Source organism: Hypanus sabinus, chromosome 25 (genome assembly GCF_030144855.1).
Source record: "Hypanus sabinus isolate sHypSab1 chromosome 25, sHypSab1.hap1, whole genome shotgun sequence".
Taxonomy (NCBI): domain Eukaryota; kingdom Metazoa; phylum Chordata; class Chondrichthyes; order Myliobatiformes; family Dasyatidae; genus Hypanus; species Hypanus sabinus.
Window position 1 is genome coordinate 28747801 of NC_082730.1, and position 27622 is coordinate 28775422.

General features: G+C 40.3%; 1 protein-coding gene across 4 annotated transcripts; it reads right to left on the bottom strand.

The window, feature by feature from the left end:
- Nucleotides 1-199: 199 nt before the first annotated feature.
- Nucleotides 200-27329, bottom strand: LOC132381134 (proline/serine-rich coiled-coil protein 1-like). Of its 4 annotated transcripts, XM_059950400.1 has the most exons (9): nucleotides 27200-27308; nucleotides 24577-24707; nucleotides 16351-16410; nucleotides 11785-11842; nucleotides 9914-10517; nucleotides 9465-9615; nucleotides 7634-7984; nucleotides 7258-7348; nucleotides 201-2111 (listed from the first exon to the last, which is right to left on the bottom strand). In XM_059950400.1, exons 3-9 carry the CDS (start codon nucleotides 16367-16369, stop codon nucleotides 2108-2110), a joined length of 1278 nt encoding a protein of 425 aa, XP_059806383.1. In that variant the 5' UTR covers nucleotides 16370-16410; nucleotides 24577-24707; nucleotides 27200-27308; the 3' UTR covers nucleotides 201-2107. The 4 variants fall into 4 exon arrangements, with proteins under 4 accessions (XP_059806384.1, XP_059806383.1, XP_059806382.1 ...); XM_059950401.1 differs by lacking the exon at nucleotides 24577-24707 and having other exon boundaries at nucleotides 200-2111; nucleotides 9465-9612; nucleotides 27200-27329; XM_059950399.1 differs by lacking the exon at nucleotides 24577-24707 and having other exon boundaries at nucleotides 27200-27329.
- Between the last annotated feature and the right edge of the window lie 293 nt (nucleotides 27330-27622).

Consider the following 27622-nt stretch of genomic DNA (forward strand, 5'->3'; position numbering starts at 1 on the left):
ATGTCAATGATAAGACATGTAAACATTCACCTTGGTTGATAGGTGTGAGACAGATAATGGCTTGTAGTTTTCAAAGCCTTCACCTCCTTCAGGTCAAGTTCACCTTGGAGGTTATTTAAGGTGAGTGGAAACTTAGCAAGGGGACTTCAGTGTTACTGAAATTGCATGACAATTTGACTTCCCCTATTTATAAAATGACTACAACTACTTGTTACAAAATGCTTTTATTGATTAAAGATATACGTAATAGTAAATATAGTGTTTAAAAATACATGCTTTAACAGAATCATATCTGAATTTACAAGAACCACTAACATATTGTTCAAAAGAGTATCTTAATTTTTCCCCTTAAAATACATAACATTTCCCAGTAAAAAAAAAGTTAATGAAATAATTGGCATGAGCTTAGAGAGTGAAATTAAGTCACCGAGGAAATACTAGGAAGGAATCAGTTTGCCACTCTGAAGAATTCTAGGGAAGCAACTGAGATTAAGGTGCCATGGTCAGGATTTTCTGGTAAGTTCACAAACTTCAACAATGACTTCAGTTCAACTTTTTATAATGGAATGTGTTAATCCAGAACCTTAATTTCTTTTTATCATAATACCTAATATTGTTTGATTATATAGAACACTTCATAAACAGGAAGGGGTAGATGCACGAATTAAAAGCATTCCCAAAATTTAATTTTAGTGTGAAATTTCACAGCTTTTTGTGTGAAATTTAGTGTTCAATATTTTATATCATATCAGTGTACACTGAAAATAGAGAATGATTTGTTTAGAGAAGTTTGAGGTTAAAATTTGTACATGTGTTTTCAAAGAGGCAATACATTTATCTTAAAAGATGATGCATATCTCAGGAAATTATAATATCCAAATAAGTCAGTTCTTTCAGCTTTATTTACAGTACATAACCCTCAAGGTATCTGTTTTAGACTGATTTTGAGCATAAGATTCAAAGAAATTTGAGCTTTTAGGAGAGTACAGATTTACTAGAATACAAGCAGCAATTGGTGACTCTGGGCCCTTCCAAGAATGGGGATGAGGGGTTGGGGGTAATCTCACTGAAAAATATTGGGTGTCAAAAGGCCTAGACAGAGTGAATGTGGAGAAAATGGTTCCAATGGTGGGGGAGTCTAGGACCAGAGGGTACAGCCTCAGAATAGGGGTATGTCCATTTAGAATGGAGATGCGGAATTTCTTTAGCCGGAGTGGTGAATCTGTGGAATTCGTGTACAGGCAACTGTGGAGGCCGGGACACTGGGTGTATTTAAGGCAGAGGTTGATAAGTTCTTTATCAGTCAGTGTGTGAAAGGTTAAAGCGAGAAGGCAGGAGAATGACATTGACAGGGAAATAGATTAGCCATGAAGAAATAGCAAAGCAGCCTCTCTGCACCAAATGGCCTAATTCTGCTCCTATGCCTTATGATATCACCAAGGATTAATAGGCTGGAGAATCCAGGGATGTTCTCACTGCAGCAGAGGATATTAAAGGAGTTAAGAGATGCTTGAAATGGAGTTTAGTTGAATTGATTACAACTTTTCACCTCTGGCTGTCAAATTACTTGAAATACATGACTCTCTAAAGAATATAAAGAAATACTTCCCATGAGTTCATAGGATTTAGAACAGCTACTAAATACTGATTTAACACTAGCTTACAAAATAGGCAAATTTGAAAGAAAAATAAAATACAAAAAAACAATTATGAGACAGTACTTAGCTTAAAATGTTCACAAGCTATTTGTAAAAATGTTAATTTTTTCCTTTTAAAATGTAATGGAATTCAATAACATTCTGATCCAAACCATGTCATTTCAACATGGAAACACAACTGGAGTCAAAATTATTGCATAAATAACGGAGAGAAAAGCCAATTGAATTGCTTTTCAAATTGGGAACCAGACTGAATGGGCATGTTGTCATCATTTACTTACTTAAGAAAAAAATTAATTACTGGATCTTTTACATTTTAAGCTGATGATGAGTATGCATTTTCTATTTTCCTTGTATGTTTTTTTCCTTCAGAGGGAGGAAACATGTCTCTGCACCTTCCAAGCAAACTTTTCTCTGCTGCTTTTGTAGTCAATGAGCCTCAAAAGGATTCATCTGCAAAAGCAAATATGTATGACAAGATATTCTATTTATATTGAAAAGGGTAATACTTTGCTTAGTGTGAAGTAGTATTGATGTAGTAATTTTACACATTTAAATAGGTTTGTGAATATTTTCTGAACTGCACAATGAACCAGATCTAGGCAGTTTGATTATTTTAATTAATCAAATATAAAAACTAATAGCTTTATTACATGAATAAATATTACAGTAAGAAACAGTTTAAAATAGTTGTGGCTAAAGAGATTCACTGTCAAGACCTTAAACAGCTCCACCCTTAGTATCATAGCATAGATTTTATCAGCCCTGGGAAGTTATCCAACTTAATGTTCTCCAAGGCACCACATCCTCATCTGACCTTGAGTGGACCTATCCTTTCCTTGCCTATACATACTCTTGCTCCTAATATGCATAAAATGTCTTGAGATTGTTAAGATTCAGTGAGTAAAGAGTCTTTCCACATTTTTAGTTCAACTATTATCCCAATCTTATCCATCAACCCATTTTTATTAGCATCAATTTATACAGTAGAGGAAATTACAGGCAATAGGACAAAACTCAACCGACCCCCTTAAACACTTACAATCCACCCTTTCTTCAACAGGCAAATGATTAGATTTAAATCAGTTTTGGCAAGATCTTTAATATTCCAATATATTCCTTAGGACAATAACTTACATTTCTTTTAAAGCTTTCAAATGGAGGATCAATAGAAAAAACATTGCTAAAAAGGGTGCAAGTCAAATGATTAACATTTCACAACAGTATATGTTGTTAGTTTATTATGAAATATTGCACTGACAGAACTAAGCAATATTTTGAATCATTCTGCAATATTCACCTGTCCCAACGAATGCCATGCAAATTAATATTGTGTTCTCATTCACCAGAGGTAATGTTTTACTTTGTGGACTAGACAGAATAATTGTTACGGGAACAAGCTAAGAAACAATGATCCTACAATCATAAAGTCATGAGATCATCACTGTAATAGTGGATAGCACCAAAGATCTCAGGACTCAGGTATAACTCAAAAAATACAGCATAGTTTTGGAGCTGGAGTTCAGCATGAAGAGCAGCAATAGTGAAGTGGTGGGAACTGTCTGAGTTAGGGGGAAGAGCTTAAATTTTTTGGGAGTGAAAATTGTTCTGAGGCTAGCCTGGACACAAGATAAAAGTACCTCCCACCACAGCATTGGAAAAAATGCTTTTAAATGATTGTTCTAAAAAGGGACACAATTCAATTTCTTGTCCATAAAGAGTGTTAAATGGAAAAAGATATCAAAGGATCTGTACAAGGATTAATCACTAGATGTGCTTAGTCATTCTGCAAGCACAATCCCAAACAATAGATAAAATGCTACAACTCCCAAATCATTGCAACTCAGTCCAATTTCTAGGCCCATGTTCAAGTGAATTTTATTGGCTGGGCACTTGTTCAGTATTTAGATTATTTCTTCCTATATCAGTTGAAAGGAAAAACACTACATGGTACTGACTGAAATTATGAACTAATAAAAAAGGCAAATTGATGGCAAATTTCTTAGAGCAATTCTGGAGAATGCATTTCTTCCATTTGTCTGACTTAGCACAGGAAATCCTCAGATTATGCAAGGCTTCAGTTTTTCAGAATCACCTGTATACTGATCTCTCTGCAAGAACCAATTGTTTCCTATAGTAAACAAGAGGAAATCTACAGACGCTGGAAATCTGAGCAACACACACAAAATGCTGGAGGAACTCAGCAGGTCAGGCAGCACAAAACTCTTTTGTGCAGATTTTTTTCCTGTGACAAAAGTACACAAAAGTCAAAATTTCTGTGACTGTGAATAGCTAAACGAGTAAAAGATGAAATGATATCCAAAAGGTATAAAGTTAAAGATGACACTTTTCTTACAAGGAAAAGGGCCCGAAGCAAAAGTTTGGGCATCCTGCATGGCAGTACTTAGTAATACCCCCTTTGGCAAGTATCACAGCTTGTAAATGCTTTCTGTAGGCAGCTAAGAGTCTTTCAATTCTTGTTTGGGGGATTTTCACCCATTCTTCCTTGCAAAAGTCTTCAGTTCTGTGAGATTCTTGAGTTGTCTTGCATGCACTGCTCTTTTGAGGTCTATCCACAGATTCTCGATGATGTTTAGGTCAGGGGACTGCGAGGGCCATGGCAAATCCTTCAGCTTGCACCTCTTGAGGTAATCCATTTTGGATTTTGAGGTGTGTTTAGGATCATTATCCTGTTGTAGAAGCCATCCTCTTTTCATCTTCGGCTTTTTGGTATTTTTACAGACAATTTGTTTTTGCTTCCAGAATTTGCTGGTATTTAATTGAATTCACTCTTCCCTCTACCAGTAAATGTTCCCCGTTCTATTCAAAAGGCTCAAAGGAACATCTAAACAAGCCTGATGCATTTTGGAAACGTCCCTGTGGACTGATGAAATTAAAATAGAACGTTTTGGCTGCAATGAGCAAATGTATGTTTGGAGAAAAAAGGGTGCAGAATTTCATGAAAAGAACACCTGTTAAGCACGGGGGTGGATCGATCATGCTTTGAGCTTGTGTTGCAGCCAGTGGCACGGGGAAAATTTACTGGTAGAGGGAAGAATGAATTCAATTAAATACCAGCAAATTCTGGAAGCAAACATCACACCTTCTGTAAAAAAGCTGAAGATGAAAAGAGGATGGCTTCTACAACAGGATTATGACCCTACAAGCACTTCAAAACCCACAATGGACTACCTCAAGAGGCACATGCTGAAGGTTTTGCCATGGCCCTCACAGTCCCACGAACCCCCCCATCATTGATAATCTGTGGATAGACCTCAAAAGAGCAGTGCAGGCAAAACGACCCAAGAATCTCACAGAACTAGAAGACTTTTGCAAGGAAGAATGGGTGAAAATCCCCCAAACAAGAATTGAAAGACTCTTAGCTGCCTACAACTGTGATAATTACCAAAGGGGGTATTACTAAATACTGACCATGCAGGATGCCCAAATTTTTGCTTCAGGCCCTTTTCCTTTTTTGTTATTTTGAAACTGTAGACGAGGGGGGAAAAAAAGACATTTTCTTGCTTAAAATATTAAAGAAATGTGTCATATTTAACTTTATGCCTTTTGGAAATCAGTTCATCTTTTACTCGCTTAGCTTATCACAGTAACAGAAATTTTGACCAGGGGTGCCCAAACTTGTGCATGCCACTGTATGTGCACACTGAATGCACACATGGCACAGTTTATGTAGGTTTACAAAACATTTGACATAATACTGCACAGAATAACAACAAAATAACATATTTAAGTCAGTTATTTTTTTCTCTCTCATCTTTGGCATTTACGTATTCTTTGTAAACTATCTAGACCAGGGGTGTCATTTTAGGTCATGGGCCGGATTGGGCAAAATGCAGCTTCATGCGGGCCAGATCAGTCGGGCGCGTGCAAACGCAGCTTTCATTGCCTCCGTTTTTTCAGCCTGCTCTCATGTGTCTCAGTCTCTGCTATAACTACAAAGTGTTTCACTTCACAAATTCTGTTTCTTATGAAGAAGACTGCTGAGCAAGCATTATTCTTATGATTGGTATTAACACAATCATAGGCTTCATATCGCCGGGCCATTAATATTAAAAATAATAGATAATAATAAAATAATAGTAATAATTAATAATAATAATCTATCTAAAATGATCTCGCGGGCTGGATATAATTGTATGCCGGGCCGGATATGGCCCACGGGTCTTGAATTTGACACCTATGATCTAGACTAATAGAATTTACATCCAATTGATAACTTTTAATTCTTATTAACATATCCAAATGACATTCACCTAAACGGTTTCTCAGCTTGTTTTTGAGTTGATTCATTAGGCTACAAAGTTTGAAATCAGTTTGGATTTAATCTTTTCTTGCACTGAAAATTTGAAATCATTAAACTGTCGAACTATATTACAGTATTTTCAGCTAGAAAATCATAATATTTTAGACACAAGGCATTAACTTGTTCATTGCCAAATGTGAAGTTTACGATATGAACACTGTCCGCCAAAGATGGTTGCTGCTGTGATGCAGCTGTACAAACCGGAACAGGAAAGGGGAGGTGACGTAAATTAGAGATGTACATTGTGGTATTTGAAAAACCGACTAACTAGTTAACAGAAACATTTCGCTAAAAGATTATTTTCAATAAGCATAATTATTAATTACTACATTATTTTAGGTAACTAATCTCCTTTGTGCGCTGGTTGTAAAACGTGTGTGCGCACAGCTTAGAGGAATCATAGTTCAGCAAGACTAGAGGAAAGAAAATTGAGGAGTAGATTTAAAAGGTGAAGGGAGGGGAGAGAGAAACAAGGTGATAGGGGAAACCTGATGGGGGAGGAGGTGAAGTAAAGAGCTGGGAAGTAAATTGGTAAAAGAGACAGAGCCATGGAAGAAAGAAAGTTGGGGGGGGGGGCGGGAAGAGCATCAGAGGGAGGCTATGGGCGAGCAAGGAGATAAGGGGAAAAGGGGATGGGAAATGGTGAGCGAGAGGGGCGGTTGGGGACATTACCAGAAGTTTGAGAATTCAATGTTCATGCCATCAGGTTGGAGGCTACCCAAACGGAATACAAGGCGTTGTTCCTCCAACCAAAGTGTGGCCTCATCTCGGCAGTGGAGGCCATGGATAGATTGGAATGAGAATAGGAAGTGGAATTTAGATGGCCTCCGGGAGATCCCACCGTTTCAGGCGGATGGAGCGTAGGTGCTCGGCGAAGCACTCTCCCAATTTACTTTGGGTCTCACTGATATACAGGCCACACTGGAAGTACTGAACACAGTATACGACTCCAAAAGTGTCACCTCCCCAGGGCCCAAAACAGTCCTTTCAGAATGGTCGTAGGGGCACCTTTAAATCTACTACTCAGCTTTTGTTCTCCAGTCCTGCTGAAGGGTTTCAGCCCAAAACGTCGACTGTACTCTCTTCCTAGATGCTGCCTGGCCTGCTGAGTTCCTCCAGCATGGTGTGTGTGTGTGTTTCCTATAATAACCTATTTTTTTTTATCTCTTTTCATATTTTCTGCCACAATTCTTTCATTTCATTGAATAATCACCATAACACTACCCATAATTAAACTACTGGATTACAAGCTTCATCCAGTCAAGGCACCATTACCTTTTTATATTACTTGAAGTCACTTTCCTGGGCTGAGACCTATTTTGGACTGTTTTATCTGCTGTACTTAAATTCAGATGCTTGGAAGTAACTGAAAGAAACAACAAAAAAAAAACCAGAGTTGAATTATCTAAATCAGAAAAAATCCCAGGTTTTTCTTTTTACTACATTGAATCATGGAAACAGATTATCTAAGATGATATATATACCATTTTAGAGTTTTAAATTTTACCAGATTTCATACAGATATCGTGAAACTGTATTTCCCTGTAGCTGCTAAACTTAACTAAACAAAGATCTCAAACATTTGTATTCCCAAGTGACAACCTAACTCCACATCAGAATTGTTATGTGGTGAAATTATTCAAATCCTTACCTGTAGCTTGGAATTGTTTTTCTGATCCTTTCACCTTGAGACCCTCTGAAGTGCCTCTTTCGACTTTGATCCCAGCACGAGCAGATAAGGTTGATCCAGGCCGTAAACGACTGGAAGAAACAGGAGGAATTGGTCTGCTTGACACTTGTTTCCGATTACTGCCCTCTGTGCTAGCAGCTCGATTGGTATTTGGAAGCTGTTTAATATTTGTGGCAGTGGTGGGTTTAAAAGGAGTTGACAACATCTTCCTCTCAAACGTTACTGGTGGCTTTCCTTTATTTTGTTTGCTGTGTAAGACAGTACTTCTCCCAGAATCTCTAGAGAGGTCTACTGGGTTATTCAGTGACACACCTGTTCAAAATTAAAAAAAGACATTTTTACCCCCCCATTCTCCTAGACAGACAACCTGCATTAACAACAATTTTATTTACTTTCACAGCACTAAGTGTATGTATGCAAGAGTCAGGAAAATACAATTCAATAGAAATAATGAATGAAGATTCACCAATATGATTGAAAACACAATGCTTCATGGTGAAATTAAAAACCAAGATGCTGATATGATCCTGAGGATGTAGAAGCAGCTTTTCAATGGAAAATCCTACGAAAGGTAGTGCATTTGGCCCAGTACATGATGGGTAAATTCCTTCCACCTACATGCACCAATGTAGTAGGAAAGCATTAGGGATCCCCACCACACAGTCCATGCTCTTTTCTCACTGTACAGAGCCTCAGGACTCTCACCAGCAAGTTCAAGAACAGTTACTAACCCACAACCATCAGGCTCTTGAACAAAATTCAGAGATTAAGGGAGCTAAGGCTTTACTCTCTGGAGAGGAGGATGAGAGGAGACATGATAGATGCAGTCGGCATCCAGTAGACTTGTGAGACCATGGATTTGTGCCTTGGAAGGTTTCCAGGGCACAGGCCTGGGCAGGGTTGAATGGGAGACCAGCAGTTGCCCAAGCCGCAAGCCTTCCCCTCTCCATGCCACCGATATTGTCCAAGGGAAGGGCATTAGGACAATGTGTTGTTAAGTGCCTTGCTGCCTCTTGCTGTTCACACGCTGCCTCAGCTGAGGCTCGAACCAGTGACCTTCAGATCACTAGACCAATACCTTATCCACTAGGCCACGTGCCAACACAATACAAGATATTAAGAGGAATAGACAGAGTGGACAGCCAGCACCACTTCCCCAGGGCACCACTGCTCAATACAAGAGGACATGGCTTTAAGGTAAGGGGAGGGAAGTTCCAGGGGGATATTAGAGGAAGGTTTTGTTTTTACTCAGAGAGTGGTTGGTGCGTGGAATGCACTGCCTGAGTCAATGGTGGAGGCAGATACACTAGTGAGATTTAAGAGACTACTAGACAGGTATATGGGAGGCAGGGTTTAAGGGTCGACACAACATTGTGGGCTGAAGGGCCTGTACTGTGCTGTATGTACTATGTTCTAAAATTATAACTACACTCACTCACCCATCATTGAAATACTTCCACAACCAATGATCTCACTTTAAGGACTCTTTATCTTGTTATCTCATGTTCTCATTACTTAATAAGATTTATTAATATTTGCATTCACACAGTTTGTCATCTTTTGCACTCTGGTTCATCTTTCATTGATCCTGTTATAGTTCTAGTCTATAAATTTGCTGAGTATGCCCACAGGAAAATGAATCTCAGGATTGTACATGGTGACATACATAGTATATATTTACACACATATATAATTTATTTATTTTGATAATGACATTTACTTTGCTAATCAAAGTTCAACTACTTCTTAAGCATCAGAAGATGAAATGCAAGAAGTACTAAAGTGGCTTTACCTCTAGATTGTTTTAAGTTTCCTGTTGAAAGCAAAGGCAAATCCTTTTTAGGAAACTCATAGGGCTTTGATGAAGATAATGAATGCACATTCCCTTTTCTATTAAAAGCAGAAGGAAGCTTTAAGCCTGATGGCCTGGGAAGTTCTGACTGCTGCAAAAATAAAAGATTAATTTGTTTATCTCATTAATGAAGACAGAAAAGGACTACGCTATGCTCTTTACAATCAGTGTAGCAAAGCACAGTGTTACATTAATACAAGCATTTAGTGAGGAATAGCCAATCTGCTCTTATGATTAAGTAAATTATGTGCAAACAACATTTCTCATTGCAAGACAGGTGAAAAATCTGACAGGGCTTATTACTTTAGCAGTTCCACTGATAAGAATATTGCATTCTCAAGTCTGTCCAATCAAAAGTATTGTTCAAAACTAATAGTGAAATATAGCACCTTCTTAACAGCAGCTTGCTTGCTGTTTGTAGATAGGTTACCTTCCTTTGTTCTCACGGGTTTGTCAGAGGTCATTTGTTCAGACTCACTGGGTGACTCAAGTCTGCAGATAGTGGTTTGTAGTCCTTCATCAGGATGTGCTTGTGTGCTCTCACTGACCAGACAGTTTTCACTTGTATCCTGAATATCCACAGAAGGAAGAAGAGCTTTATTTGGGCTATCTAACACAAAGTAAGTATCTCTCCTTGGGCTTCGAGGGCTTTTTTTCCATGTTCTTTCATCTTGCAAAAGTCTGATTTTGGCTTTGGCGTCTTTTTCTAATTTTGGTCGGTCACCACAGCTTCTGATCTCTTTCCCCTGCCTTCGGGCATTTTCCTTTTCCTTCAAAGCGCATTTTTCAAATTGATTTGCCAGCCTGTTTGCTTCTTTCACTATTTCTGCCAGCTTCTCTGCACTTAGGGGACTCCACTTCAGCACGCCTTCATTCATCTTCTGATGGTTTCCATTATTACTGTTCACATCAACTCCCACAGCAAGACACCTTTCAGACCGCCTGACTGGACCAAAGGCTTCTTCAGCATCATTTTCAAGTAATGATTCTTGGCTGTAGAAAAAGAAAACAAAAAATAACTGATGATAGGTCAAATCATATCAGCCTGAGCAATTTACCTCAACAGGAACTGAAAACATCCTTCATCCCCACACAGAAACAAAATTCGAATACCCAATTCCTTAATGAATTAAAAATAATTCAAACGAAAGAGATGTCTATACATGTACAAAAGAATGACTACCAATAAAACAAGGCAAGGAAATGAAAAAACAAACAAAATAAAAAGTGGAAAAAATTGAGCAAAATCTGAAAGTAGTAAATCTACAGATATGTAATAATTATAATAATATTCTACCACACCTCAGGCAGCGTGAGCCGTTTCTTTTTAGTATTTTGTCTGTTTTGCAAGGCTGAATTATTAACTCAATGCTCAACCCAACATGGATGGAAAGTGCAAGGAGCCGGTTGGATTAAAATCCAGGACCACTCACCCCAAGTCTGGCATAAACGACACTACACCACCAGCCTGCTATGTATTAATTAGCAACCCTATTTTCCTTTATACATTTTCAGATCTACCTGATGTAGTTTCTTACATACTTATTCTATTTATAATCAAATAAACATTAAGGTAGTTTATAATTAATGTGCCTAGGCAGCAAAAATTTATACCCATTGCCCCCATCCTTGATTAGTTATAGTGACCCGTGTTAGAAAGTGACTATTACCTCTGGATCAGAGGTGCAGATGACTAACATACCCATGGTTCTACTATTCTGGCACTTGCAAGCCATTTGTCTAGAGAAGGTAATTTTTCTTTTATATCACAGTTGCATTTTCAATGAAAGGAAATACAGGAGGAGGAAGACAGTGACGCAAGTCGACCTTCCACAGCACCATTCAAAAATGTTTCCAGGAAAGGACACAATGCCCAGGGAAAATGTTTGACTTGCAGAAACTGCATAATGATGGAAAGACTTCTTTCTTCATAATAAAAATCATGACTGAACGCACATTTTCACATGCATGTGTGCTCTTCCAATTTGTAAATTAGAAATAGTTGTCGTCTAATTATGAGTAAATGTGTAGCTACCCACTGAAACAAAAAGACGTGCACTGCACAGAAGACTGGAGGAGAACAATTTCTATGGTAACTAAAGCAAGAAGTATTTTCACAGCAAATCTAGTTTGATTCAAATACAAAGTGATCTACCTTCAGGCAAAAGTTTGCTCCCAAACCAATAAAGTGCACCAACAATATACTTGCCATTTAATAATTAATTGCTTATGGTACATCTACTTGTCAAAGCCACCTTACCTTTCTGCTGGAAAACTAATTCCAAAGTCGAATGTTTCTTCAGTTATGAAAGCAACACCTAACAGTAAAAGAAAATAACCAATTGAAATAATACCACAGGAGATTCAGAATTTGCTTGGAAATCAGGGCAAATGTGAGAACATTAGACGAAGGAAAAAACCCTCAAATTTAAGGAATCCATACACAAACACCCTCATCTGTAGGTTTCCCAATTAACACATTATTCTGATTTGGAACTATGTTGATGATGCTTCAGCACCCCAAGATCTGAATCCTGACAATTCCCCCCCCCCCTCCCAACAACAGTTTGGGACTACCATCACCAGAAAAACGCAACGTCTCAAGGTAGCAGCTCAGCACCTCCACTTAAGAGCATTTAGAGATGGGTTATAAAAACTGGTCTTGCCAGTACAACCCACATATTGTAATTTTTTAAAAGATCTAACAGTAAAAAATTGCAGTGACCCTGACACAGATGATTAAATATCCTTGGCCATGGGGGAGGTGAGGATGACCAACACCGTTCAAGTAGGGCTCTGAGAAAATGCCAGGAAAATATAGATCTGTGAGCTCAACATCAGTCATGGGTAAGTTATTGAAAGATCTGCAAATAGACAGGATATATGTACTTGCATATACAGGGCCTGATTAGGGATAGTCAACACAACTTTGTGCATGGTGGGTCATGTCTAACCAATAGGTTTTTTTTCCAAAAAAAAAAAGGAAAGGTGGTGGACATTGTTCAAGGCTTTGTTAAAGTCCACACAGATAAAGTCCTACATGGGCAGCTGGTCCAGAAGGTCAAGTTACTCAGCAATCAGGAAGAAATGGGCAACTGGATCCAATGCAGGCTCAGCAGGAGAGATCAGAGGGTGCTAGTGGATGGTTCTCTTTCAGACTAGAGGCCAGTGACTATTAGTGTACTGTAGGAATTAGTGATATGTCCATTGTTGTTTGACATCTATATTAATAATTTAGAAGATAATGTAAACTGGATCAGCGAATCTGAAGATGACATTTAGGAAGGTTATCAAAACTTGCAGCATGATCTGGACAAGCTGGATAAAGGGCTCAAAAATAGCAGATGCAATTTTATGTAGGCAAGTGTGAGGTATTGCACTTTGGGAGGACAAACCCAGGTAAGACATGCACAATAAATGGTAGTGCACAGGGGTGCCATAGAACGAAGGCATCCAAGAATATAGAGTTAACAATTCCTGAAAGTGGCATCACAGGTAGATAAGGTCATAAAGAAAGCATTTGGTACAATGGCCTTCATGAATCAGCTCATTAAGTACAAGAGTTGGGATGTTATGCTGAATTTGTACAAGACATTGTTGAAGCTGAATTTGAGAGTATTCCGTGCAGTTCTGGTCATCTACTTACAGTAAAAAATATCAATAAGATTGAAAGTGTGTAGAGAAAATTTACGAGGATGTTGCCAGTACTTGAGGACCAAAGTTATAGGGATGACTGAATAGGTTAGGACTTAATTCACTGTAGTGTAGGAGAATGAAAGGAGATTTGATAAAGCAGTCCAAAATTTGAAGAGTACCGGTAGGTTGAATGTATGTAGGTATTTTCCCCTGAGTTGTTGAGAATAGAAGTACAGGTCATAAGGTTGAAAGGTGAAATATTTAAGGGTAAAATCAAAGAGGAAACTTCTTCACTTATTGACAGGCTGCACCACAGCCTGATATGTAAACACCAATGCCACTGAATGGAAAATCCTACAAAAAGTAATGGATATGGCCCAGTCCATCACAGGTAAAGCCCATCCAACCACTGAGCACATGTACATAAACCATTGTCACAGGGACAGGAAGACAGTATCCATCATCGAGGACACCCCCCCACCCCCACCAACACCTAGCTCATGCTCTCTTCTCACTGTTGCCATCAGGAGAATGGTACAAGAGCCTCAGGACGCGCACCACCAGGTTGGAACAGTTACTACCCCTCAACCATCAGGCTCTTGAACAAAAGGGGATAACTTCACTTGCCCCATCATTAAAATATTCCCACAACCAATGGACTCAATTTCAAGGACTCGTCATCTCATCTTCAATATTTATTGCTTATTTATGTGTTTTTTTTTGCATTTACACAGTTCGCTGTCTTGTGCACTCCAGCTGAACGTCCTAGTTGAGAGGTCCTTCATTGATCTGTTATAATTAATATTCTATAGGTTTGTTGAGCATGCCCACAAGAAAATTAATCTCAGCGTTGTAGATGGTAATATACATACCTTGATAATAAAACTTACTTTGAACTTCACTCAGAGGGTGGTGATAGTATGGAACAAGCAGCCAGTACAGGTGATAGGAACCGAGTCCGATTGTAACATTTAGAAGTTTGTATTGGTACATGGATGGGAGGGGCCTGGAGGAATATGATACGGGTGCAGGACTATGGGACTAGGTTGGGCAAGATGGGCTGAAGGGCCAGTTCTGTAGTACTCCATATTAAAAATAGTTAATATAACTATATACTAAATTGCCTACAAAGATCAAATGAAAGAAATTATACAAATTATTGGTGATCTGCATCTTGACACAGAAAATTCCCTATATTTCCTAATGTGGTAACATTGGTTACATTATTAAATCAGTAGTGGGACTCCAATTAACAACCATAACCATATAACAACTACAGCACGGAAACAGGTAATCTTGGCCCTTCTAGTCTGTGCTGAACGCTTACTCTCACCTAATCCCACTGACCCGCACTCAGCCCATAACCCTCCATTCCTTTCCTGTCCATATACCTATCCAATTTTGCTTTAAATGACAATACCGAACCTGCTTCTACCACTTCTACTGGAAGCTCATTCCACACAGCTACCACTCTCTTGAGTAAAGAAATTCCCCCTCATGTTACCCTTAAACTTTTGCCCCTTAACTCTCAATTCATATCCTCCTGTTTGAATCTCCCCTACTCTCAATGGAAAATGCCTATCCACGTCAACTCTATCTACCCCCCTCATAATTTTAAGTACCTCTCAATCTTCTACACTCCAAAGAATAAAGACCTAACTTGTTCAACCTTTCCCTGTAACTTACGTGCTGAAACCCAGGTAACATTCTAGTAAATCTCCTCTGTGCTCTCTCTATTTTGTTGACATCTTTCCTATAATTCGGTGACCAGAACTGTACACAATACTCAAAATTCGGCCTTACAAATGCCTTGTACAATTTTAACATTACATCCCAACTCCTATACTCAATGCTCTGATTTATAAAGGCCAATATACCAAAAGCTTTCTTCACCACCCTATCCACATGAGATTCCACCTTCAGGGAACTATCCATTATTCCTAGATCACACTCTGTTCTACTGCATTCTTCAATGCCCATTTACCATGTATGTCCTATTTGGATTATTCCTACCAAAATATAGCACCTTACACTTATCAGTATTAAACTCCATCTGCCATTGCTCAGCCCACTCTTCTAACTGGCCTAAATCTCTCTGCAAACTTTGAAAACCTACTTCATTATCCACAACGCCACCTACCTTAGTATCATCTGCATACTATACCGTCAATTTTCTTTGTAATGTGGAAGTCACCTGTTTGAAATGTGCAGTTTCCTGCACATTCATACAGTATCTGAGTATCACAGTTTAAACTGCTTATAGACCCAAGGTTAGTGAAACTCTATGCTTGAACTGTGTAATTTTGTTTCCCAATGCATAGCTATTTTTGAAAACAAAGAAATCAAGCAGAGCTTAATCAAGTAACTAAGACTGGAATATATTCATTAGTATCAAGAGCACATCAAACTTTTAAATAATAAATGGCATTAGATGCATAAATAATCAAATACTTTATTGTTTGCAAATCTGTATTTACCACAGTAACATTGCCTGTCATCCCACACAAAAGAAGAATAATTGAAATGCATTAATTGACGGATCGCTAACTCAGTACTGCTTGCTTCTATACATGGAGAGTCCAAACAGAACGCACAGACAAAACCCAGGACATCATTCAGTACATTAACACATTAAGGATGCTATGCAGCAGTTTACAACTTCTGCACCAGGTGGCTCAGTGCTAAACTGTTCAATAAATTAAATGAGAAAACTATAATGTCGTTTTCACAATTTAACTACAAAATACAACAATCGACCAAGTCTACATCGTCACATTTCCCCAAGTTACATAAAGTAATAACTTAGATTGTACTTTCAAGGGCAATAAAGTTCTCAGAGTGCAGTGGTGTGAAATAAATGAACAAAGAAATATAAGCAAATATTCAAAACTTAGATCAAAGGAACAGGGTTTAAGCAGAAGGCCAAGATGAATAAAGAATTTAAACACATGAATGAAAATTTTAAATTTGAAGCAATGGAAAACCAATTGTTTAGCAGAATAGAGGTATAGGACAGGAGACAGGCAATTTGTAAATAGTAGTTAATGTAGCGACATTGAGGATTTCATGTAACAGACGTGGAAATAAAAGTGTTTTTATATTGGAATCAGAACCGCAGATTGGAATTGAAACTGATGTTACGACTGCAAGTCAAATGGTTCAACACAAGAGAGGAAACAAATGTGGTTACCATCAGTTGGCAGATTCATTCCTGTCGTCAGTGAGTTTCCAGTTAGTTCAATAAAGAGCTCTGATAAAGAAAGAAATCTAGTTAGTTAATTGAAGCTCAAACAAGACCTGCAAAAAACGGACTTTAAAAACACAAGTTCAATTAGCTCATTTGACCCATTGAGTCTGCTCAGACATTCAATCGTTGATTAATTTTCCCTCTCAATTCCATTCTCCTGCCTTCACCCTTTAAATTTTGACACAATTAGAGATCAGAAACCTATCAAGCTCCACTTTAAATATACCCAGTGACTTGGCTTTCCCAGCAGCCTGTAGCAATTCTACAGATTTATCACCGTATGTCTAAAGAAATACCTCATCTCAATTTCAAAGTGACATCCACGTACTCTGAGACTGTGCCATTTGGTTTTAGCTTCTCCCACTATTAGGGGCATTCTCTCCACGTCCACTATCTAGACCTTTCAACCTTTGGTAGATTTCAAGGAGATTCCCCTAATTCTTCTAAACTCCAGCAAGTACAAGCCCAGAAACATCAAGCAATCTTCATACATTAACCCTTTCATTCCTGTGAACATCCTTCAGACTCTTTCTAATGCCAGCATGTCCTTTCTCAGCTACAGGGTCCAAGACTGCGCACAACAGTCCAAATGTGGTTTGACCACTGCCTTATAAAGTCTCAGCATTACATTCTTGCTTTTATATTCTAGACGTCTTAAAATGAATGCTGACATTCTGTTGGCCTTCCTTCCTAGTGAATCAACTTATAAGCTCACTTCTAGGATCCTGCTCAAGATCCCTTTGCACTTCTGATTTCTGAATTCACTCCCTGTTTATAAAATAGTCTGCCTTTATTCCTTCTACCAAAATGGAATGACCATACACCTCCCCACACTGTATCCCATCTGCCACTTCTTTGCCCAGTCTCCTAATTTGTCCAAGTCCTTCTGCAGACTTCATACTTCAACTCTACCTGCACCTCTATCTATCTTTGCACCATCCGCAGACTTGGCCAGAAAGGCATCAATTTGATCATCCAGATCATTAATATAAAATGTGGAAGGGAGCATGCCTAACACCAACCCCTGCAGAACACGACCAGTGACTGGCAGCTACTATAAAAGACCCTCCTTTAATCCCACTCTTTTCCTTCTGCCCATGCTAGTATCTTTCTTGTAAGACATAGGTTCTTATCTGTTTAGCAGCTTCAGGCACAGCAGCTTGTAAAAGACCTTCTGAAAATGCAAGTAGACAACATCCACTGACCCTCCATAATGACCGCCTATAATGGCCATTATTTCCTCAAATACTTTCAACAGATTTGTCAGGGAAGATTTCCTCCTAAGGAAAGCAATTTGACTTTGGCCTCCAAGCACCCCAAAACCTCATCCTAAAATAATGGACCTCGACACTGAAGTCAGTTTAACCAGCCTATAATTTCCTATCTTTTGCCTCACTCCTTTCTTAAAGAGTGGAGTGACATTTGTGATTTTTCAATCCTCTGGAACCATTCTATTGATTCTTGAAAGATCACTACAAATGCCTCCACAATCTCATCAGCTATCACTTACAACACTCTGGGGTGTAGTTCATCTGCTCCAGGTGTCTTACCTACCTTTAGACTTTTCACTTTCCAAAGCACCTGCTCCTTAGTAATAGCCTGCTCTGACACACTCAAATTTATGGCACGCTGTGGTATGTTCCATAATGAAGACTGATATAAAGTACTTATTCAGTTCGCCCACCACTTCTTTGTTCCCCGTTATTACCTCTTCAGCATCATTTTTCAGTAGTTATAGAGCTTACAATACTTATTCCAAAATTGCAATCAACAGCATATTTAATAAATCTGTAATATCAGAATCAGGTTTATTATCACCAGCGTGTGTCATGAAATTTGTTAACTGAGCGGCAGCAGTACATAATCAAGAAAAATCAATTACTGTTAGCATATATATGTTGAATAGATTAAAACAGTGCAAAAACAGAATATATTAAAAAAGTGAGGTAGTGTAAATGAGTTCAATTCCATTTAGGAATATCGTTTGGCAGAGGGGAAGAAATTATTCCTGAATCACCTTCAGTCTTCTGTACCTTATTCCTGACCGTATGAATTCACAAATGATAGTGCAAGGTCTCCTGCACACAAAAGGCTCCATCTCCAACAATGTCAATAAGCTGATCTTCTATAGTTAACCATATCATATTAATCTGCATACACATCCTGTAATTAATTTCATCACACTTTCACCCTAACACTACCTTTAATTAAACTAATGGAATTTATACTGTACCCAGTTGTTAATGAATACCACAAAGCATTTATGTTGAACAAATGTATGGGAGAACTTGAATAAAGTCATAATACCCCAAGGTCATCCATAATATGGGGGGGGGGGGTCACATGCTTCCCCACCCCGAGAAAAAGGTCCCACAAAACACACTTACATTTTAAAAATATACTGTAGCTCTATGAAATATTTCTATTTACTAGAATTTGTATTTTCTTTATATTCAACTCGATTCAGATTTAAATTCAGATGTAAAAGGCCATGTGCAGTGTGCTCACCAAATCCATTGAATCTACCAAGAGTTCAGTGTTGCAACTGTATATCTCTATTTGAAGTTAAGATTTCATTCGACTTGCAATTTATGCTGCATTATTTTTATGTATTTCAACAAATAAATATCTTAAGAATATCAATTGTGGCTTAACAGATCTTCAGTTTATTTGCTATCACTGCAAACAGACATCTTTTATCTGATTTATCCACAAATACACGATCCAACAAGTTAGATAATGCGAAACTCAGAATTGCTGAAAAAAATTAAAGTTGAGGCAATATTGGCCAGGTCAAGGCTATATCTATATACTCAGATAAACTGTTTTGGCAGTAGAAAATCCTGTGCAATCAGAGGAAAACAACCCACAACCATTCTTGCTATCTGGCCATCGTAAAGCGCTTACAGCCAATGAACAACTTTTGAAGTACTGTAATATCAGAATTTGTGAGCACTGACCCCCCGCAAAAAGCAAGCTTATAAAAGGGAGTGACAATGGTAATACAATCCTTCTTCAGTGACATTATGTCAATGCATTTCTCTCATTTAAATTACTCCTTGAATTATTGTTTAAATTATTGTACCACTCTTTATATCCATCCTAAGGAGTCAGTTGTCATTCCATACTTAAGACATGTCCAACAATACATCACTCTGTGCTACACTGGTGCATCAGCAAACGTTTGTGTGCCTGGCTGTGAAATGGGACGTTAATCTGCAACTTTCTGGTGTGAGTGTAAAAAACTAAAATTCAAAGTAAATTTATTATCAAAATATGTATGTAATACCCTGGTTCATTTTTTTTTACTGCTATGCTGTTCTGTATTTCATTTTGTGCTGCTCTGTGCAAGCTGCTTGTTTGGGTTACTGTTGAAGATAAGAGATAGGAGAATTGTGTGCCTTCCAATTAGGATGGCTGGATTAAGGGGAGGTTTCTCTGGTGAGGGACACTAAGGTTGGGCTTGGGGCTTTTATTAAGGAGTGGTAAACAGAAGAGGTCGTAGCATTCAACCCAGAGCGGGGCCATGATTCGATGCAAGCCCAGGGTGAGATTGAAGGAGGAATGGTGAAGGGGAAACCATGAGCTTCAACTTGTGCATATTAAACTGTTTCATTAGAATGGGCCCTTTTCTTGTTTTTGTTCTTTCTTCAAAGGTACAATTAATGTCAGAGAAATGAATACAATATATATCCTGAAATGCTTTTTCTTCACAAATATCCATGGAAACAGAGGAGTGCACCAAAGAATGAATGACAGTTAAATGCTAGAACTCCAAAGTCCCACCCCCCCCCAGCTCCCCTCCCTCCCCGTAAGCGGCAGCAAGCAAAGATACCCCCCTCCGCCCACGGGCAAAAAGAGCACCAGCACCCACCACCGAGCACTCAAGCGTGCAGCAAAAGCAACAGCAAAGACACGGACTTGCAGTACCTAGAGACCACGTGTTCACCCAGTATTAGGGTTAGGGTCTCTCTCTCTCTCCCTAATAAGGGAGAAAGAGATGTCCCTGTCTCTTTACTAACCCCTTAGACAAATTAATTACAAAGCTAAATCTTTTAATTGTATGCAGTGTACTGTTTGTTATCTCGTGGCACTTATTTGTAACAGGGTAACGAATCACGAGGGTGTTTTGTGGGGGTGGGCTCGTGCCTCAATCTCACACATTTGGCGGGGCCGGAGACCGTCTTCCCTAGACTTACGCAGCCGATGGAACCAGAGTGTTTCACATATACAACTCTGAGATTCATTCTCTAGCAGGCATACACAGTAAATTTAAGAAACACAATAGAACCAATGTAAAACTACACCCAACAAGACGGACAAACAACCAATACGTAAAGGTTAAACTATGCAAATGCAAAACAAACAAACGTGAGCTAAAGAGTCCTTGAAAGTGAATCCAGAGGATGTTGGAACAGTTCAGTACGGGGCAAGTGAAATTATCTCCTCTGGTTCAAGAGCCTGATGGCAGAGGGATAATAATTGTTCCTGAAAATGGTGGTGTGGTCCTGAGGCCCCTGTACCTTCCTCCTGATGGCAGAAGCAAGAAGAGAGCATGACTTGGATGTTGGGGTTTCTTGATAATTGATGCTGCTTTCCTGCAAAAGCACTCCACAAGAATGTGCTCAATGGTTGGGAGGTCTTGACTGTATCAGCTACTTTTTGTATGATTTTCCATTCAAAGACACTGGTGTTTCCATATCGGACTGATGCAGCCAGTCAGTATCTTCTCCACTGCATACATACAGAAGTTTGTCAAAGTTTTAGACGTCATGACGAATCTTTGCATACGTCTAAGCAGAGGCACTGACATACTTTCTTCATACTGGAAATTACATACTGGACCCAGGACAGATTCTTTGACATGATAACTCCAAGTTGCTGACCCTCTCCACCTCTGATCCCCTGATGAGGATCAGCTCAAGGACCTCAGGTTTTGACCTCCTAAAGACAACAATAAGCTACTTGGTCCCGCTGACATTGAGTGAGATATTGCCGTGACACCACTCAGGCAGATTTACAATCTCCCTCCTATATGTTGATTCATCACCAGCTTTGATTCAGCCAATAGCAACAAAGTTAAAAATGCCATTGGACCTGTGCATAGCCTCACAGTCATAAACATAAAGCAAGTACAGCAGGGTTTAAGTACACATCCTTGAGGTGTGGAGACTGTGGAGATGTTTTTGAAGTGACTGGGGATCTGCAAGTGAGGAAAAGAGGATCCATTTGCACAAGGAGGTATTGAGGCCCAGGACTTGAAACTTATTGTTTAGTTTTGAAGGGATGAGAGCATCGAATAGCAAACTGTACTCAATGAGTTGCAGCCGGATACATGCACCTTTGCTCGTCAGGTGTCCCAGGATTGAGTGAAGACCTGATGAAATGACACCTGCTGTAAAACTATTACTCTGGTAGGCAAATTGTACAGATCCAAGTCACTTCTCAGGCAGGAGTTTCATCATCAACCTCTCAAAGCACCTTATCACAATGGATGAATGTACTACTGACAATGGTCATTGAGGCATGTAGTGAGAGAGAAGATGGCGCCAGCATACATTGTTGACTCTATGCAGGCTGCAGAAAATTGTTCCAGGTTTCCCCTTAAATACCCTCCTTTTGAATTACTTCTGCTGCAATGTGCAGCAAGCAAATTTCCTAACAAGACTGTGAAATTACATTAATGATCTTCAGATCGCGCGATCGACAATTGAACGCAGAGCAGAACTCACAAGCCCCAGTGGAGCAGTTAAGCATGGCACCTTTAAGGGTCAACGCCGTGGCTAGAAACACGCAAGAAGAGCTGGAATTCAAGCCAAGCTGAAGCGCCAAGGAATGAGACTTCTTTTACACAGCATCCTGTTAACGAATGTGCAGTCGCTGGAAAATAAGGTTGACGATCTCAGGGCAAGGCTGCTGCATCAAAGGCAGATCTCAGTTGTTTGTTGCATGGAGACTTGGTTATCTGCAGACACGCTGGACGTAGCAGTCAGACTGGAAGGTTTTACGATTTTCAGAATGGATTGAACTGTGAAACTGGTAAGGAAATAGGTGGGGGCATGTACTTTTTAGTCAATTCTCTTTGATGTTTGGACATGGGGGTTAAGTCAACCTCTTGTTCTCCTAAGAACACCTAACATTCAAATACAGACCAATCTATTTGCTTTGGAAGTTCTTGTGTGATCCTGACCTTAGTTTATATACCACTAGCAGCCAAATATAAACAAGCACTCGTGAAACTGCACAATGTCATCTACAGGCAAGAAACAGCCCATCACAACACAGTTCAAATTATAGTCAATGACTTCAACCAGGCCTTTCTGAAGAAAACTCAGCCCAATTATCACCAGCATGTAACCTGTGCACCAGAGATCCCAGCACAGTAGACCAGCAGTCCCCAACCACCGGGTGGCAAAGTATGTGCTACCGGGCCGTGAGAAACGATATGATTTGAACGTATGAAGCGATATGAGTCAGCGACACCTTTCCTCATTCCGTCAAGCCCACTGTTGAACTTTTACGCACGCAAGTTCATCAGTTGCCTAAACGCAGTGATACCCTAATGCCTTGGGTAATTGGCCCTCTTGTGTGGCTAGCAAGAAGTGCCGTTGCTATGGGCCTGGAGTGCAGACAGACGGGCACTGCCTCTAAACCTGTTTAGCACACCGAATGTCCGTGGGGAAGCCGGTGCTAAAATATTAGCATACGACCTAATTCGGGGTCAGTGTTTCGTAAGTAGCAGAGTTTCGAAAGTCATCCCTCCAGCCAAGCTTTTGTCGGCCGATATATGCTACCTACCTACGAGGGGATGGGCGAGTGCCCTGTCGCACTCCTCAATCAGTCGGTCGCTCTCTTCCAGACTGTGACTGCCGCGGCCCCGGCACGGGAACCTCTGGCCCTTACCTTGTCCTCTCACCCCACCCATGACCAGCCGCACCTGGCCAAGGTGTCTGGTGGCGGGTGGGCGGGAGGCTGTCTAATGAAACTGCCCTCAAAACTGCTTTGGCACCTTGAGTCTCAGCGCCCTGCACTTAAAGACAAACCCGCTGAGATTTTTGAGCGATAAAACGTGTGCAAGTGGGACAGAAGCAAGTGCTGAGAGCCACAAAAACGAAATTGCTGTATAGACTGGACATAAATAACCCCCTTCAAGTATTGCTGTCTCCCAACAGCCCACAATGGGACCGTCTTGTTGCACCAGGGCTCCCACTGATTCAGCGATATTGGTTTGTTGCAATGATTTTATATGTTTATACAAGGAAAATATGCACTGTGTGTTTAATATCCAAACCTTACTTAAAATGTTGTGATGCTATTGACTGAAGTGAGTTATAATTGACTATATTCATGCGAGGAAAATAGGCACTGTGTGTGTTAATATTAAATTTGTTAGATAAACCCTTTTAGAAACAAAATTGAGTGTATTAGCCATTTATAAGTGACTTAAAGATGACTTATCACCTATATTCTGGTCGTGATTAACACCCCCACCCCACTGACCGGTCCACAAAGAATATTTTCAATATTAATCCAGTCCGCAGTGCAAAAAAGGTTGGTGACCCCTGCAGTAGACCACTGCTACACTGTGATAAGGAATGCCTATCATTCCTTTCCGAGAAGCCACTTTGGCAAGTAGGACCATTTGGCCATACAAGAGTGCTACAAGAGGTGTAGGTATGATCTCTGGAAAGCCATCTCCTGGGAAAGTGGAGATTCTGGACTAGACTGGAATCAATGAGGGATGCTCAACAGCTGTGGTAGGATTTGAATGCCAAAACCACATACAAGTTAAATCTAGCAACATGGGTGACAGCAGAGCTTCGCCTCCAGATGAGCTCAATGCCTTCCATGCTTGTTTTGATCACCAGAACAGGGAGGAACCATCACACGCCCCCATTTCTTCCAATGACCCTTTTGTCTCAATATCTGAAGATGACATGCAGGGCTGCCTTCAAGAGTGAATCCAAGGAAAGCATCTGGTCTGGACAGAGTACCTGGTTGCGTACTGAAGACCTGTGCTGACCAACAGGCTAGTGTGTTCACAGATATCTTCAACCTCTCGCCTCGGCAGTGTGTGGTACCCACCTGCTTCAAGAAGGCGTCAATCATACGGGTGCCCAAAAAGAGTATGGTAACCTGCCTCAATGACTATTGCCCAGTGGCACTTACATCCAGTGATTAAGCATTTTGAGAGGCTGGTGTTGAAAGATATCAGCTCCCGAGTTGCTCTAGTTTGTCTACTGAAGCAACAGGTCACAGCAGATGTCATCTCATTGGCTCCTCACACAACCTTGGAACACCTGGACAGCAAGGATGCATTACATCAGGGTACACTTTATCAATTACAGCTCAGCATTTAATACCATCAAACCCTCAAAACTAATCTGTAAACTCCAAGACCTGGGCCTCAAAGCTCCCTTGTGTAGTTGGATCCTGGATTTCCTCACTTGCAGACCCCAGTCAGATCAAATTGGCAAAAATATCTCCATCAGCACAGGGGCACCGCAGCACTGTTTGCTACGCCCCCGCTCTACTCATTTTACACCTATGACTATATGGCCAAACACAGCTCCAACACCATATTCATGTTTGCTAATGACACCACTGTTGTCAGCCATATCAAAAGGTGGTAATGAATCAGCATACAGGAGGGAAATTGGAAATTTGGCTGAGCGGTGTCACAACAACAACCTCTTACTCAAGCAACACACACAAAATGCTGGAGGAACTCAACAGGCCATCCAGCATCTATGGAAAAAGATTACAGTCAAAGTTTTGGGCTGAGACCCTTCATCAGTACTGGAGAAAAAAAGATGGAGTCAGAGTAAGATGGGGGACGGGAGGAGGAAACCCAATGTAATAGGTGAAATCAGTCCGGGGGGGGGGGGGGGGGGAGGATGAAGTAACCAGCTAACCAGCTGGGTAGTCGATTGGTGAAAAAGACACAGGGTTGGAGAAAGGGTAATCTGATAGAGGACAGAAGTCCATGGAAGAAAGTAAAAAGGGGGGGAGCACCAGTGGGGGGTGATGGACAGGTAAGGAGATAAGGTAGGAGGGAAGTGGGAATGGTGAAAGGTGAAGGGGAGGGTGGGCGCGTTACCGGAATTCGGAGAAAACGATGTTCATGCCATCAGGTTGAGGGATACCCACACAGAATATAAGATTTTGCTCCTCCAACCTGTGTGTGGCCTCACAGTAGAGGCGGCCATTGACTGACATGTCAGAATGGGAATGTGGAATTAAAATGGGTGGCCCCTGGGAGCAATGCCGTTCTCTATGTCAGCAAAACCGAGGAACTAGTTGTAGAATTCAAGAGAGGGAAACCAGAGATCCATGAGCCAGTACTCATCGAAGCATCAGTGGTGGAGAGGCTCAGTAACGTTAAATTCCTGTGTGTCACTGTCTCAGAGAACCCATCCTGGACCCAATTTAATTGTAAAGAAGGCACAACAGCAACTCTACTTCCTGAGGAGCTTGGAGTTCCAGCATATCATCAAAAACATTGGCAAACCTATAGATATGTACTGGCTGCACTACACCCGGGTATGGGAACACCGGTGCCTTTGAGCGTAGAGTCCTACAAAGGTACAACACGGGTTAAGTCCTCCCAGCCACTGGCCACATCTACATGAAGGGTCACAGCTTGAAACATCAACCATACTCTTTTCCACAGATGTTGCCTGGCCTGCTGAGTTCCTCCAGCATTTTGTGCCTGGATTTCCAGCATCTGCAGATTTTCACTTGTTTGCAACTACACCCATTCTATGTCTGGTGTTCCCACAACCACTGATCTCACTTTAAGGATTCTTCAACTGGTTATTTCATGCTTCGTTAATATATATTGCTATTTATTTATATTTGCATATGGACAGTTCATTGATCCTGCTTACAGTTACTGCTCTATAGTATTCCATAGTAGCTGAGTATGCCTGTAGGAAAAAGGAACCTCAAGGTTGTATGTGGCGACACGTATGTAGTCTGACAATAAATTCTATTGTGAAAACTGTTCTTAGCCAATGGCATAATTAAAGCCTGCTTGAAGTAACTAAAACAAGGCTGACTTAAACATCACAAATTCAGATTCATCAGATGTCAGACACGATCCTCAACTACTTAACCTTTTCACTACAGCTTCTTTTCAGAAAGAATGTTCAAACTTGCACCCACTAATGACGAACATAGATATTTCTCGCATAACTTGCTTCCAGCAGCACAAATGGCAAGACTGCATCAGAAGTGTGGATTTGCAAGTATTCGTTTTCTAACTAGCCCACCTCACGTTATTAAAACCCTGTAAACACTCAGCGAAGACAGAAACAAGAGGTTAACATCGTGCATTGATGACCTTGCCCCTTTTGCTCTCCCCACAGAATACTTAAGCATTTAATTTGTTCCTTGGTGCATTTCAATGCACGGTATGCAGTGGTAGACGGTCACGAGTCCGTGATTAGCACAAATGCTCCAACGAATAAGCACGAGTTAAGTGAAACTTACAGCTACACGGCACTTTCAACATTAGCAAGATCTAACGAACTGCATAAGAGATTGAACGTGATTGGACTCGAGATCACAAACAGAACATAGCCAATGCCACATAACATGCTTCCAGTAAAAGTTAAATGCAGCATCTTAGGGATCATTTTTAACATATTGAATGGAGGATGTGGGGAATTCCTAGGCATTTGATTATGTTGAAGTTGCTTCATTACAGTAAGTTCTGTCGTTCCTGTCCCACCGCTCCTTCCCTCAACAAACAGTTGTTCATCGCGCATTAAAGTCAAAACAAACTCACATAACGTAGTGTAAGCTCCTTTGAAAACGGTGCTGAGCTCCCAATGCCACTCCAGCCAAACCCCTTACTCCTGTTTACTTTCTAAATGCCATCTTACATGACCACCGCGAAGGGGCGGGGCCATATTCAAACCTACATCACGTGGCCTCCAGTCTTCCCTCTGATTGGGTCAGAACCCAACCGTAATCTTCCCTTCTTTCCTTTCCCTCAATGAAACAAACAACACACGACGAAGTACACAAAAAAACGAACATCCCTCATAAATCCAAATCGGCACGTAGACGTGTTCGCTTACGGGCTTCATGGAAAAAGAAAGCGTGCGTGATCAGCTAACTTTTGATTGGGTCACTAGCGAGAAGAGCGAGTGGTGATTGGACAAGGCTCACGTCAATCCGTTCGGCGAGGATTGGAAATGTTCCCCTG

What these genes read in the sequence shown, in the direction of transcription:
- LOC132381134 (XM_059950399.1), bottom strand. An exon ending in ATTAGTTTTCCAGCAGAAAG is followed by an intron (nt 10,518 to 11,784) that starts GTAAGGTGGCTT and finishes CTTTTTCTACAG; the next exon opens with CCAAGAATCATTACTTGAAA. An exon ending in AGCAAGCTGCTGTTAAGAAG is followed by an intron (nt 9,616 to 9,913) that starts GTGCTATATTTC and finishes TTATTTTTGCAG; the next exon opens with CAGTCAGAACTTCCCAGGCC.